The sequence below is a fragment of the Nansenia antarctica genome (assembly GCF_963989245.1).
Source record: "Nansenia antarctica genome assembly, chromosome: 2".
Lineage (NCBI taxonomy): Eukaryota > Metazoa > Chordata > Actinopteri > Argentiniformes > Microstomatidae > Nansenia > Nansenia antarctica.
In genome coordinates, this window is record NC_137675.1 from 24,310,480 (window position 1) to 24,326,340 (window position 15,861).

The following is a 15,861-nucleotide window of genomic DNA, read 5'->3' on the forward strand; positions in this document are numbered from 1 at the left end:
ACAACAGTCTACCTCTATCTATCTGTTGGACCATGACAACAGTCTACCTCTATCTATCTGTTGGACCATGACAACAGTCTACCTCTATCTATCTGTTGGAACATGACAACAGTCTACCTCTATCTATCTGTTGGACCATGACAACAGTCTACCTCTATCTATCTGTTGGACCATGACAACAGTCTACCTCTATCTGTCTGTTGGACCATGACAACAGTCTACCTCTATCTATCTGTTGGACCATAACAACAGTCTACCTCTATCTGTCTGTTGGACCATGACAACAGTCTACCTCTATCTGTCTGTTGGACCATGACAACAGTCTACCTCTATCTATCTGTTGGACCATGACAACAGTCTACCTCTATCTATCTGTTGGACCATGACAACAGTCTACCTCTATCTATCTGTTGGACCATAACAACAGTCTACCTCTATCTATCTGTTGGACCATGACAACAGTCTACCTCTATCTATCTGTTGGACCATAACAACAGTCTACCTCTATCTATCTGTTGGACCATGACAACAGTCTACCTCTATCTGTCTGTTGGACCATGACAACAGTCTACCTCTATCTGTCTGTTGGACCATGACAACAGTCTACCTCTATCTATCTGTTGGACCATGACAACAGTCTACCTCTATCTGTCTGTTGGACCATGACAACAGTCTACCTCTATCTATCTGTTGGACCATGACAACAGTCTACCTCTATCTATCTGTTGGACCATAACAACAGTCTACCTCTATCTGTCTGTTGGACCATGACAACAGTCTACCTCTATCTATCTGTTGGACCATAACAACAGTCTACCTCTATCTATCTGTTGGACCATGACAACAGTCTACCTCTATCTATCTGTTGGACCATGACAACAGTCTACCTCTATCTGTCTGTTGGACCATGACAACAGTCTACCTCTATCTGTCTGTTGGACCATGACAACAGTCTACCTCTATCTGTCTGTTGGACCATGACAACAGTCTACCTCTATCTATCTGTTGGACCATGACAACAGTCTACCTCTATCTATCTGTTGGACCATGACAACAGTCTACCTCTATCTGTCTGTTGGACCATGACAACAGTCTACCTCTATCTATCTGTTGGACCATGACAACAGTCTACCTCTATCTGTCTGTTGGACCATGACAACAGTCTACCTCTATCTGTCTGTTGGACCATGACAACAGTCTACCTCTATCTGTCTGTTGGACCATGACAACAGTCTACCTCTATCTGTCTGTTGGACCATGACAACAGTCTACCTCTATCTGTCTGTTGGACCATGACAACAGTCTACCTCTATCTGTCTGTTGGACCATGACAACAGTCTACCTCTATCTGTCTGTTGGACCATGACAACAGTCTACCTCTATCTGTCTGTTGGACCATGACAACAGTCTACCTCTATCTGTCTGTTGGACCATGACAACAGTCTACCTCTATCTGTCTGTTGGACCATGACAACAGTCTACCTCTATCTATCTGTTGGACCATGACAACAGTCTACCTCTATCTATCTGTTGGACCATAACAACAGTCTACCTCTATCTGTCTGTTGGACCATGACAACAGTCTACCTCTATCTGTCTGTTGGAACATGACAACAGTCTACCTCTATCTGTCTGTTGGACCATGACAACAGTCTACCTCTATCTGTCTGTTGGACCATGACAACAGTCTACCTCTATCTGTCTGTTGGACCATGACAACAGTCTACCTCTATCTGTCTGTTGGACCATGACAACAGTCTACCTCTATCTGTTGGAACATGTAGGGGTGGTTACAGATCTTCCTCAGCTGCATGATGGTGTTCATCAGAGTCTTGGTGCCGCCTTTACCCTGCAACAGACAGGCAGACAGAGAGTCAGACAGGCAGAGAGACAGACAGACATGCAGAGAGACAGACATGCAGAGAGACAGACAGGCAGAGAGAGAGAGAGAGTCAGACAGGCAGAGAGACAGATAGGCAGAGAGACAGATAGGCAGAGAGACAGATAGGCAGAGACAGACAGACAGACAGACAGAGAGACAGGTAGAGAGACAGACAGACAGACAGACACACAGACAGACAGAGAGACAGACAGGCAGGCAGAGAGACAGACAGGCAGAGAGACAGAGAGTCAGACAGGCAGAGAGACAGACAGACAGAGAGACAGACAGACAGACAGAAAGTCAGACAGACAGACAGACAGGCGGACAGAGAGACAGGCAGGCAGACAGACAGACAGACAGACAGAGAGTCAGACAGGCAGAGAGACAGGCAGGCAGACAGACAGACAGGTAGAGAGACAGACAGACAGACAGACAGAAAGGGCTCAGACCTGGAGACATATCTCTTGTAACCGTAAACACGAATGTGGGATTATGACCTATTGTCTCCACCCTGCACCAGCGCTTACACATGAACACACGCAGGAAATACTTTGAACAAGTTTCGACCTGAAAACGTATACACCGGTCACACACATGAAGCCTACTAGTCTCTCCTCCTCCTCCTCCTCCTCCTCCTCTTCCTCACCTTCTTGTCTTTCTCTGAGCCGTCTGTCAGCAGGATCCCCTTGGCCTGCATGTGTCTGTAAAGAACCTTCTGGAGAGACGACATGTCACACTTGATCACATACTCCACCTGGTGGACACAGAGAGAGGGACAGGGGACATTCATACAAAATCGCCACTGTGTGTGTGTGTGTGTGTGTGTGTGTGCGTGTGTGTGTGTGTGTGCGTGTGTGTGTGTGTGTCTGTGCGTGTGTATGTGTGTGTGTGTGTGTGCGCGTTAGGGGTGCAACGGTTCTCGGTTTTTTTACGGACGGTACGGTTTGCGTTCCACGGCTCAATTCACTAGTGAACCGTGACGGTTTTCGGTTTTCGTTTTTTTTTTTTTTTTTTTTTTTTACCTTTATTTTACCAGGAAGTCACATTGAGATTAAAACCTCTTTTACAAGAGAGACCTGGCCAAGACAGGGTCAAAATAGTAGCTTAAAAAAACTGTTCAGATAACAAGACAGGACATAAGACAGTGGCAACAATACAATAGACAAACAATGGTAGGGGTATTTACAAGGTGATTAAAACATTGAGAAGTCTAACCAAAGCAGGTACAGCGAGCGGTGACCACATCCTTTAATCTACGCTTGAAGATACTTATGGAAATAAGGGCCTCTAATTTAAAAGTAGTCTGTAGGTCATTCCAAGACCAAGGGCCATAATAAGACAAGCTTGCCCTTCCAACATTGTTCATGATAAGTGGCACCTTGTATTGTAGCCATCTACGAGACCTGAGACCCGAGCCACTCGGTATAGGGATGAACTTCAGGCCCAGATAATTCGGTAAGAAGCCAGAGATGATTTTAAACACAAGAGTGTACCAGTGTTGGAGCCTTCTGACAGAAAGAGATGGCCATCCAACCAGACTATACAGTGTACAGTGATGGGTCCTGAAGGCACTATTGGTGATGTATCTTAGAACCGAATGATACAGGGGGTCTAGCTTGGATAAAGTGGACAGAGAAGCAAACCTATATACTGTATCACCATAATCCAATTGTGAAAGGAAAAGGGCGGAGACAAGACGTTTTCTGGAAGCCAAGGAAAAGCAAGATTTAAATCTATACAGGAAGCCCACTGTACGCTTAAGCTTTATGGCGAGAAGATCAATTTGGCCGCGTTCGTAAATTAGCTCTGAGAGCGCCGGAGCGTCCACGTGAATGCCTCGAACGCGGCCTTTGGTCAGAGGTCGAGTTGGTCTGGAACGTTTGTTTCTGAACCGAACCGTACCGAAAACCGTGACCCAAAATACCGAACCGTACCGAACCGTGGGCCAACTGAACCGTTGCACCCCTAGTGCGCGTGTATGTGACATGCCTTCTCAGGTAGCTGAGCCTCTACTTCCTTCTTCAGCCTGCGTAACAGGAAGGGGCGGAGCACCTTGTGGAGGCGACGGATGATCAGGATGGTCTCCTCTTCATTCAGGTCCACCTGGAGAGAGAGGAGGAGAGGAGGAGAGGAGGGAGAGGAGGAGAGGAGGGAAAGGGGGAGAGGGAGAGGGAGAGAGGGAGAGAAGGAGAGAAGGAGAGGAGGGAGAGGAGGAGAGGGGGGAGAGGAGGAAAGGAGGAGAGGACGAAAGGAGGAGAGGAGGGAGAGGGGGAGAGGGGGGAGAGGAGGAAAGGAGGAGACTTTCAATGTAAAACCTCCATGGAAGATGCTTTTTAGTCTAGGATTAGGCTCAAGCCTTTTCTGTGAAACTGGGCCCTATATCTTCTAAAGTTAATGTAATGTAATGTAATGTAATGTAATCCAATCCAATCTAACCCAACCCCCAACCTAACCTAACCTAATCTAACAACCTAACCTAACCTAACCTAACCTAACCTAATATTTACAGCACCCTCTCCCACAAAGTAGTTCCCACGGCTCTGCCCTAATAGCTACATACAATGTGCAGGTTTTTAATTTTATTTTATTTTACAAACATCATTGGCAACAGACATACAGTATAGGGGGCAGGAGATGGGCACCTGCCCAATAGTAATTAGCGGTTTTCTGACAATATATGTTTTGGGCTGGTTTTTGGTGGGTTTTTAGACTGTGGTTAGGCTGGATTTTTTTTCTTCTGGTGCCCCCCCAAGGGTAAAAGTCAAACTCTGCGTATGCGTAATCTAACAACTTAACCTAACCTAACCTAACCTAACCAAACCTAATCTAATAGACTGATGAGAACCCCGCCCACCTTCTCCCCCGTCATGGCGAAGGGGGCGTTGAACCACTGTTCGAAGGTGGTGCAGCTCTTGAAGATGGTGGGCAGCAGGAAGTTGAGCAGCGCCCAGAGCTCCGGCAGCTTGTTCTGGAGGGGCGTGCCCGTCAGGAGGACCCGGCGGGGGGCCAGGTAGTGGGTGTTCAGCACCTGGGTCAGCTTACAGTGGTGGTTCTTCATCCGGTGGCCCTCGTCCACGATCATGTACTTCCAGCGGATCTGCGCGGGGGGGGGGGGGGGGTGAGGGGGTGGTGAGAGGGAGAGTGAGGAGGGAGGGGGGGTTTGGATGGTGTAGAGGGAGAGTGAGGGGGGGAGGTTTGGATGGTGTAGAGGGAGAGAGAGAGGGGGGAGGGGGGGTTTGGATGGTGTAGAGGGAGAGTGAGGGGGGGTTTGGATGGTGTAGAGGAAGAGTGAGGGGGGGGGAGGGGGGGTTTGGATGGTGTAGAGGGAGTGAGAGGGGGATTTCTTTACAGAAATCTACAGTTTATTTACTGTAAATAAAATAAAAATAAATAATAATAATTCTTAATTCTTCCTTCTTCCAGCATTATAACTGCCAATGGCCCCTGGTCCTAGCATAGATGACTTCTTCTTACGATGACTGATGAATAGATGATTCACTTCCTTAGACAAATGTACTTGTTGTAAGTCACTTTGGATAAAGGCGTCTTGCTAAATGCCAAAAGAAAAAGAAAACGTTTACGGTGGTCAAGTCACACAAAGGGGTCATCAGCAGGGCTAGGGACAGTGGCGTAGTGGGGTCAGAGGTGAGGGAACCATAGACACAGAAACAGATGAAACAAGATAAAAAAATAAAACACCACCAGAATCAAGAGACGAATAGAACAAATGACAGAATTTACGATTATCCAAAAAGTATGTGTGCATATACCGACGTATCTATGGTATCAACAAAAGAAACATGAAATGTAGGCCTACTGTTGTAGTTTTATATCATTTTATACTGAGAATCAGTATAGAGAACTCTCTACATTTTGGCGAATCTAGCACTCAAGGAAGGCCCATTTCCTTCCTGTAAGAGATGTGCCAAGAACTGTGGCGCAGTGAATAATTCTGACAGTGGACACGGCCTATAACTTGTGCAATCACAGATTTGTATAATATGATTGTTTTCCCAAGAATAGTGACCTCATGACCAAGGACAGTTCTATAAATATGAGTCCGCTTTGTCTGCTATTTTCTCTCTGCGCTCATGTGACTTTGCTTAATAAAAGGCCTCTTTGGAGACAAATATTGATTTAGGCTCTTTGTGCTTTATACGTTTTACTCAATCTATTAAGACTCAAATAAATCCACAACACTACCTTGGCCAGTACTTGTTTGTCCTTGATGATGTACTCGTAGGTGGTGAGCAGGACGTTGAACTTGCCGCTGCGCAGCTGGGGGACGAAGGCCCGCCTGGCCTGGGGAGAACCCTGTGGAGGAGGAAGGACTGAAGCTACACAACCACCAGGTCACACCTCGGAGGGGAGGAGTCAGTCAACCACCAGGTCACACCCTCGGAGGGGAGGAGTCAGTCAACCACCAGGTCACACCCTCGGAGGGGAGGAGTCAGTCAACCACCAGGTCACACCCTCGGAGGGGAGGAGTCAGACAACCACCAGGTCACACCCTCGGAGGGGAGGAGTCAGACAACCACCAGGTCACACCCTCGGAGGGGATGAGTCAGACTCACCACCAGGTCACACCCTCGGAGGGGATGAGTCAGACTCACCACCAGGTCACACCCTCGGAGGGGATGAGTCAGTCAACCACCAGGTCACACCCTCGGAGGGGATGAGTCAGACAACCACCAGGTCACACCCTCGGAGGGGATGAGTCAGTCAACCACCAGGTCACACCCTCGGAGGGGATGAGTCAGTCAACCACCAGGTCACACCCTCGGAGGGGATGAGTCAGTCAACCACCAGGTCACACCCTCGGAGGGGAGGAGTCAGTCAACCACCAGGTCACACCCTCGGAGGGGATGAGTCAGACTCACCACCAGGTCACACCCTCGGAGGGGATGAGTCAGTCAACCACCAGGTCACACCCTCGGAGGGGATGAGTCAGACTCATCCCTTAGTCTATTGGGGGGGGGGGGGGGTGTGTGTGTGTGTGTGTGTGTGTGTTTTTTATTCTTTATTTAACCTTTATTTAACCAGGAGGTCCGTTGAGATTAAAATCTCTTTTTTGAAGGGAGACCTGGCCAAGATAAAACACCAGTACAATTACGCTTATAAAGTTAGAGAATTAGAGAAATTATGTGATGATGTGGGGGTCCAAATTGAAAAAGAAAAAAAGGTCATCATTCAAAAATCCTTCAGAAATACTCATTTTCCCTGACTTGAGTGACACAGTGGCACAGCTGTAGCTGTTGACCATCACTCCTTCCAACAGCAGCAGACCTGGCGCTTTCATTCACTCACTGTCCTATCAAATCACTCACTGTCCTATCAGATCACTCACTATCATATCATATCACTCACTGTCATATCAGATCACTCACTGTCATATCAGATCACTCCTGGCAGGGAACACATTCACGCTTCAACATTGTTGTTTAAATTACGCCCCATGGGCTGTGCGATCAATGAATCAATGAATCGATCCTAGCAGCCATCAACTAATCGACCCCCCCCCCCCCCCCGCAACATTAGGAGTCGCTTTGGCCTAAAGTGTCAGCTAAATGGCATATATTATTATTATTATTATTATTATTATTATTATTATTATTATTATTATTATATTAACTCGGACTCACCTTGTAGGAGACTTTCACCACGGACGGAGCCCACTTATCAAACTCATACACCCAGTTGGAGAGCGTTCTGTCGTTGAGAGAGAAGAGAGCACAACTCAACTCAATGTGGGTTATTTCGTATCTCATAGGAGACGAAACACACACATTCACATACACACACACACACACACTCACACACACACACACACACACACACACACACACACACACACAATCACTGAAATATACAGTGTTCATCCTCCTCTCCATCTTTTGATCTGTTCATCCTTTATCAATCGTTGAAATAGAGAGCCAGGATTAGGAGAAGGGAGTGGTGTTGTAACGGTTATTTTGTAAAAAAGGAGGGTTAAGCGGCGTGAGAGAGAGACAGAGAGAGAGAGTGGGGGAGCGGGAGAGAGAGAGAGAGAGACAGAGAGAGAGAGAGAGTATGGGGGAGATAGAGAGAGAGACAGAGAGAGAGAGAATGGGGGAGGACAGAGGGGGGGAGAGAGACAGAGAGAGAGGATGGGGGGAGAGAGAGAGACAGAGAGAGACGTTTTTTTTCTATTACAAAAGAGGAGGGGCTACAATCCGGGTACTGACGAGAGGGGCACGATGATGAGGAAGGCTCCATTGACACGCTTGTTCTCCATGAGGTAGGTGATGAGGGCGATGGTCTGGATGGTCTTCCCCAGGCCCATCTCGTCTGCCAGGATGCCGTTCAGGTTGTTGTTGTACAGAGACACCAGCCACTCCAGACCTTTAATCTGAGAGGAGGGAGGGAGGGAGGGAGGGAGGGGGGGAAGGAGGGAGGGAGGGAGGGAGGGGGGGAAGGAGGGAGGGAGGGAGGGTGGGAGGGAGGGAGGGAGGGAGGGAGGGGGGTGGATACAATAAATCCTCGTCCTCCGGCTGGCTCGATCGGGGTGATCAGAGTCAGGCTGGGGGGATGTTAAATCATACTGGACTGTTGTTAGTGCATATCACGTTTCAGAAGTCGCCTGAATTTCCCCCTCGGGGATCAATAAAGTACCTATCTATCTATTTATCTATCTGTCTGTCTAGAGAGAGAGAGAGAGAGAGAGAGAGAGAGAGAGAGAGAGAGAGAGAGAGAGAGAGAGAGGGTGAGAATGAGAGGTGGGGTGAGGGAACGAGGGAGAGGGAAAGGGAAAGGAGTAGATAGAGAGAAAGAGAGAGAGAGAGAGAGACCTTAGCTGTCCCTCCTGAGACATATACTACCCCCCCTGTACTGTTTCTCCTGTGTAATAAAAAAAAGAAAAAATCATTCTTCTAACACAAGATTAAGGGTTGGATTGGGTGTAAGACCCTGCGACATACCAGCGTCATGTCCAGGGGGTGTACTTGTACATCAAGCCGCCTCACGCTACGGGAAACAGGAGATAGGCTCCTGCCCTATGGGCCATGAGCTGGTCCCACCTGGTACTGTTTGAGCTGGACCTCACCTGGTACTGTTTGAGCTGGACCTCACCTGGTACTGTTTGAGCTGGCCTCACCTGGTACTGTTTGAGCTGGGCCTCACCTGGTACTGTTTGAGCTGGGCCTCACCTGGTACTGTTTGACCTGGGCCTCACCTGGTACCGTTTGAGCTGGCCTCACCTGGTACTGTTTGAGCTGGCCTCACCTGGTACTGTTTGAGCTGGCCTCACCTGGTACTGTTTGAGCTGGGCCTCACCTGGTACTGTTTGACCTGGGCCTCACCTGGTACTGTTTGAGCTGGCCCCCTGCCCCCCACCTGGTACTGTTTGAGCTGGCCTCACCTGGTACTGTTTGAGCTGGGCCTCACCTGGTACTGTTTGACCTGGGCCTCACCTGGTACCGTTTGAGCTGGCCCCCTGCCCCCCACCTGGTACTGTTTGAGCTGGCCTCACCTGGTACTGTTTGAGCTGGGCCTCACCTGGTACTGTTTGACCTGGGCCTCACCTGGTACCGTTTGAGCTGGCCCCCTGCCCCCCACCTGGTACTGTTTGAGCTGGCCTCACCTGGTACTGTTTGAGCTGGGCCTCACCTGGTACTGTTTGACCTGGGCCTCACCTGGTACCGTTTGAGCTGGGCCCCTGCCCCCCACCTGGTACTGTTTGAGCTGGCCCCCTGCCCCCCACCTGGTACTGTTTGAACTGGCCCCCTGCCCCCCACCTGGTACTGTTTGAGCTGGCCCCCTGCCCCCCACCTGGTACTGTTTGAGCTGGCCCCCTGCCCCTCACCTGGTACTGTTTGAGCTGGGCCTCACCTGGTACCGTTTGAGCTGGGCCTCACCTGGTACTGTTTGAGCTTGCCGTTTATGAGTATGGAGGGCTGCTTATCCACCCTCTCCGTCACGGCGTGGGCCACGGCGTAGTAGGACTGCAGCCCCCGTGCGAACGCCGCGCTGCCGTACTCATCGTCCACATCCTGCTTAGCGTGCCTGGGGGGGGGGAAGGGGACACCACTCCATCAGCTGATCTGGACCTTTACCTGGACTCGAAGGGGGGGGGGTGACATCCAGGAGTGAGATCCTGGAGAACTGCAGGCTTTTTGTCCAAGCTCAGCAGTGACACACCTGGGGTGGGTCTCACAGACAAGGCTGCTTCTTGCCTAGTCCTGGACTAGATCACTCTTTCAATGTAAAACCTCCATTGAAGATGCTTTTTAGCCAAGGATTAGGCTTAAGCCTTGTCTGAAACCGGCCCATGTTGAATCAGCTGTGATAGCACTGGGTTGGAACAAAAACCTGCACCCACTGTGGCTCTCCAGGGACAATTACACCACCAAGCTGGGAAATTAGTATTTAAAAACAACAACAACAACAACAACAACAACAACAACAACAACACATGTTTAGGTGGGAAATATACTCAAGTCATTGAGAAAGTCTCATCATCAGACACATGCATAAATATGCGACAGAGGTTTTTGAGGTTATGTCCTACTGTCCTACAACCTGTCCATCTGTACGTCCATCTCGTCCTACAGTGGACTCACTCGATGATGTGTCGTACGTCCACCTCGGACACCTCCTCGCAGTCTGGGTCTGGGATCTTCATCTTCTTCTCCTCCACGACCACGGGAGGAGTCTGGGGCGGAGGGGGGAGCTCCTCCTCTTCCTCCTGACAGGCCGGAGGTGGGGGGGGGGGGGGGGACAACAGCTTGTCAATCACAAGGTCACACGCTGCTATCTGGGTCGGGACCGTGCAACTGAGCCGTAATGTGTCAGTCATGTGCTCTCGGAGCTAGGAAACTGGGACGTTGTACTCAATGAAACTCATTGTACAAAGGAGATGTGGAAGCCCATGTGGAGGCTCTACACAAATAACTTGACATTTTCACCTCAGAAGTTCAGTGTTTTTTTCCGATATTGCATGAATCATAAGCCTCATAAGACTGTACAGTACAACCGCTAGCTGCGTTTTAGCCACACAACCACCCACCTCTTCCTCTTCCGATTCGCTGTCTTCACTGTCAGAGCGAGGGGCCACCTCGTAACTGAGAGGAGGGACATAAGACACACCAACATGTCAGTCAGACTGTATTCGTATCAGCTTTCTCTCCCAAAAAGGTCACAAAGTGCTTAATAGTGACCCCGAACCAAAGCATTATAGGCTACATACACACAACACACAATACTGTAGCGAGCAGCAGGGTAGAGTAGCTTGCCCCAAGCGAGTGTCGAACCCATGACCTTCCGCTTGCCAACTGGACGCACTAGCTACTGCCCCAGCATATAGAGAGTTAACTCACTAGGTGGGGTTGCTAACAGGTCTTTACATAGATTTTACATAACATTTACATTGCCATTTAGCAGACGCCTTTATCCAAAGCGACTTACAACAAATGCCTTTGTCTAGGTAAGTGAATCATCTATCCATTAGTCATCATAAGAAAAAGTCATCTATGCTAGGACCAGGGGGCATTGGCAGTCACAATGCTAGAAGAAGGAAGAATTACTTATTTATTTACAGTAGAGAAACTGTACAGGGGGGTAGTGGGGATGAAGAGGTATTTAGGAGGGATAGTACAAAGTACATAGGATCACTACAATCTCATTCTAACCAGTTCAGAGCAGTTCAGAGCAGTTCAGACATGTTCAGAGCAGTTCAGAGCAGTTCAGAGCAGTTCAGAGCAGTTCAGAGCAGTTCAGAGCAGGTCAGACCAGGTCAGACCAGGTCAGACCAGGTCAGACCGGTTCAGACCAGCTCAGACCAGCTCAGACCAGCCCAGACTGGTTCAGACCAGCTCAGACCAGTTCAGACCAGTTCTCACCCTGGGTTCATCTCCAGCCAGGTGTCCAGCTGCCCAGCTCGGGGAGCGTCCACCCCCGTCAGGATGTTGCCACTTTCCTCATGGATCACCTTCACTGGCAGGTCACTCATCTGGCTCGTCTCATCCAGAGGCTTCGGGGGGGGGGACAGGACAGGACAGGACAGGGTCAGGGGTCAGACAGGACAGGGTCAGGGGTCAGACAGAGCAGGGTCAGACAGAATAGGGTCAGGGGTCAGACAGAACAGGGTCAGAGGTCAGACAGAACAGGGTCAGACAGAACAGGGTCAGACAGAACAGGGTCAGACAGAACAGGGTCAGACAGGACAGGGTCAGGGGTCAGACAGAACAGGGTCAGACAGAACAGGGTCAGACAGGACAGGGTCAGGGGTCAGACAGAACAGGGTCAGACAGAACAGGGTCAGAGGTCAGACAAAACAGGATCAGACAGAACAAGGTCAGACAGAACAGGGTCAGAGGTCAGACAGAGCAGGGTCAGGGGTCAGACAGAACAGGGTCAGGGGTCAGACAACCACTGGAAAATGACACTGAAGCCTACTGACTGGGACGTAAGAGGATCACAATGGAAATAAGTCTTGGACTTCATTGTGTAACATCCTCTATGACTCTATTCACGTACATCTAGGTCTTTGTCGTGTGCGCACGTTTAAAATTGTCGTGTTTTTTTGTTGGTTTTTTTAAACACAAAAAGACAATTTAAAGAGAACAAGAGAAATGTCTGGATACCGAACCTTGACTACTGTACCACTGTACAAACTACTTCTACGAATAGAGGAATACAGCTATTATTATAACTATGAGCAAGCGCATGGCTATGACAGTTACAACAAGGGATTCTGGAGGTAACTGACCTCTCCATCAGGCCCCAGGGCAGGAGTCTGACCCTCAGCATTCTCCAGTCTCTGTGGAGCAGCCAGCCATTCAGATTAACATCCCATAAGATTCAACTTCTTATTGTCCTTGAACAGAGCACAAGTAACCCGCCCCATACTGTACCTTCTTTTCCTTCTTCCTCTTCTTCTTCTTCTTCTCCTTGAGCGCCTGCACGGCCTTGTGGGCGCAGACCAGCTCCGTGAGGTGGGCCACGTACTCGTCTGTCTGCTGCAGCAGGTAGGCCAGCCGCTTGTCCTTCTTCTGGTCGATCAGCTTACGGTAGCCCTCCTCATCCTCCGCCTGCCAGACACACACACAGACTCAGGGATGTGTGTGTGTGTGTGTGTGTGTGTGTGTGTCTGTGCCTCTGTGTGTGGGCGTGTGTGTGTGTGGGGGGGGTGCATGTGTGTGCGTGTGTATCAGGGTTTCCGTTAGAAAAAATTGCCGATGTCCGGGAAGATTTCGATTTACCGGACAAACGTGAGATATTCCGGTCATCATATTAAAATATAATATAGCTGTTTGTCGCGGTGATAACTGTTGTGTAGCGGCCTATATATGCCATTTAATGTCTATTTCTCATCCGATATGATTAGATGCAAGCTATATAATATATAATAATATAACATGATTCGCATGCGCGCTATGCCATTATGTCCAGCGCTGAACGGGCGCCTCACTGGGAACTGAACAGACAGCATCGATCAATGAACGGACTCCACATTACGTTAACTGAAGTTTGTCAAATTGTTTGGGATTAATGTGAGTTTTCTATTTTCTCTTTCCAGTTTTACCCTTTTTTAATCAATAAAACAACGTCATTTCTATAACCAGGTGGACAAAAGGAGTACACAGAAGCAGTTGTGCGCTTGTAGGCTCCTACCTGGTCAACAGCCTTTGCAGCATCTAGCGCGGCCAGCGCAACTCGGTGGGCACCACAGTGCACCTGAATGGAAAGCCCAGGCCAATGACGCGGGACAGCTCCACACCTCTCTCGCGGAGCACCTCCACCACTTTGTCAAATATACACTCTGTGCGGTCCCGCACATCATAATTGCCCAGAAAACATGTCTCAACTCTTCCTTTTATTTCCAACTTCACGTATATAATCAGCTTCTTGTCCACGGTGATATTTACTGTCTCATCAATGATAATTCCAATGAAGTCACTCCCCTTTAGCTTTTCATCCAGCTGATCCATCACAACGTCTTGCAGTGCCCTTTCCATGTCATCAACGGAGTCGCTGTGGCGCTAAATGCCCTCACTCAAGACAAAATCTGGAGCCTTAACTGCTTTCAGTAGCTCAGTCAGTCCCACATACTGATGACATGCGATGCCATTTTTTGCCATGTGAAATGCAACTTGTAGCTGAGAGTGCAGCTTATTGTTAGCCGTTTCATTAGCCTGCTCACAGTGGCCTTTCATAGCGGTTTGCTGTTGCCTCAAACTGACCGCCGATATGTGCTCACTGCACCGCCTGTGATCAGTGAGAGCCGACATTCTCATATTCGTTTCTCCTCTCGTGAATCCGTTATTCCTCCCCGATTTTTTGCACGGTGAGCAGAACATTTTTCCTTCCTCATCTAAACGCAGCCAGGGGAAAGTTTCTTTCCATTCAACTCTGAACTCTGGGTTGCCAGATGGGCCGGGTTATCGCCGAATGGGCTACTGGGTTTAAGCGGTAATAGACTGGTTAGGCTGTAATCCCATCTGGCATCAATCCCATGTGGCACCTGACTATTACCGCTGTTTCGCATAGGCCAGCCTACACATTAGGAGTCATCATCATGCCGGTGTCAAATCATATCATAATAAAAGAAATACATAGCCTATATATTCATCTTTTTTTAAAATAGAAGGAATCAGAATGTGAATTGTATTCAAGTTGTGCTTAGAGGGAATTATTTTCACCGGACAATATGTCCGACGACTTTTCAATTTGTCGGACTTCAACAAATTTTACCGGACAAAGACCGGTAATTACCGGTTAACGGAATCCCTGGTGTGTATGTGTGTGTATGTGTGTGTGTGTCTGTGCCTCTGTGTGTGGGCGTGTGTGTGGGGGGGGGGCATGTGTGTGCGCGTGTGTGTGTGTGTGTATGTGTGTGCGTGTATATTTGTGTGTGTGTGTGTGTGAGTGTGTGTCCCCCTCCCTATCCCAACCCTCCTCCTCACCATCAGCCTCCTCATCCTCTCCTTCTCGATGCGTTCGTTCTCCTTCTTCTGCTCTCGCTCCGTGTTGGCGTGGTAGGTGGCCACCGCCTTGGTCAGCTTCTGCATCCTGCCGGTGATGGAGCGGTGGTACTCCTTGAACTCTTTGGCGTGGGCCAGGATGCTGTTCAGGTACTCCTGTGGATAGTAAGTAAGTAAGTAAGTAAAATGTATTTGTATAGCACCTATCCCAGACCAGGGGTCACAAAGTGCTTTACATATAGAGAACATAATAAAGAAGAAACATAATCAAACATAATAAAAGAGCAAAAGTCATAGCAGGTTAAAATAGGCAAACAAGTGAAAATAAGAACAAGTAACAACAGGTGTACAACAATATCAACAGGACACAGAAAGACAGGCTTTGGGGGCTATCCAAAACAGTCTTTAGCTGTTTTTTAAAAGCCTCGACCGAGACCGCTGATCTAAGATCCAAGGGAAGATGAGATAGATGAGAGTCTATTTCCATATCTGAGGGTAGTAGTGTATCTAGACCCTCCTAATCAAATTACTACACTGCAAAAGGGTCAGCTCTCAAAAACAAGAAAAGAAAATGTCACTTGCCAAGATTTTCTAAAACGAGTAATATTATATGTGATATCTTAAAACCAGTGCAGTCAGACTAACAAACTAAAATGTAAAAAATCATATATTGCCTTGATTTAAGACATTTCATCTTACTTAGATTTACTCTTTGCAGTGTACCAATGAAATAGATCCATTTCAATAACATGTAAAAGATTGAAGGGCTGAAAAAACGTCACAAGCCCCATCACAAGCGTCCTGTAACGGTATCACCGGTTTTATCTTTTTCATTTTCCCTCTCAGATTTGTTTTCCTCCTATAAGGCGCATTGTATTGCATCTGTGTAAGAAATGGGCTATATAAATAAAGTTGGATAATTCGATTTGATTTGACGCCCTGAGAGCACTCGTCCCACTCTGAGGTGTGTTTTGTTTGTTTGTGTAACCTGGTCTGAGGTGTGTGTGTGTGTGTGTGTGT

The 15,861-nt window shown here is 48.4% G+C and overlaps 1 protein-coding gene across 1 annotated transcript in view; it reads right to left on the reverse strand.

The window, feature by feature from the left end:
• The window catches only part of smarca4b (SWI/SNF related BAF chromatin remodeling complex subunit ATPase 4b), a 32,176-nt gene that overhangs the window by 8,987 nt on the left and 7,328 nt on the right, over positions 1-15,861 (reverse strand). The window contains 14 exon segments of the mRNA XM_080522872.1: positions 1,763-1,849; positions 2,529-2,636; positions 3,872-3,985; positions 4,737-4,979; positions 6,086-6,196; positions 7,525-7,591; positions 8,107-8,270; positions 9,775-9,922; positions 10,480-10,604; positions 10,926-10,980; positions 11,758-11,888; positions 12,627-12,668; positions 12,772-12,948; positions 14,824-14,997. Coding sequence (XP_080378998.1) covers positions 1,763-1,849; positions 2,529-2,636; positions 3,872-3,985; positions 4,737-4,979; positions 6,086-6,196; positions 7,525-7,591; positions 8,107-8,270; positions 9,775-9,922; positions 10,480-10,604; positions 10,926-10,980; positions 11,758-11,888; positions 12,627-12,668; positions 12,772-12,948; positions 14,824-14,997 — 1,746 coding nt within the window.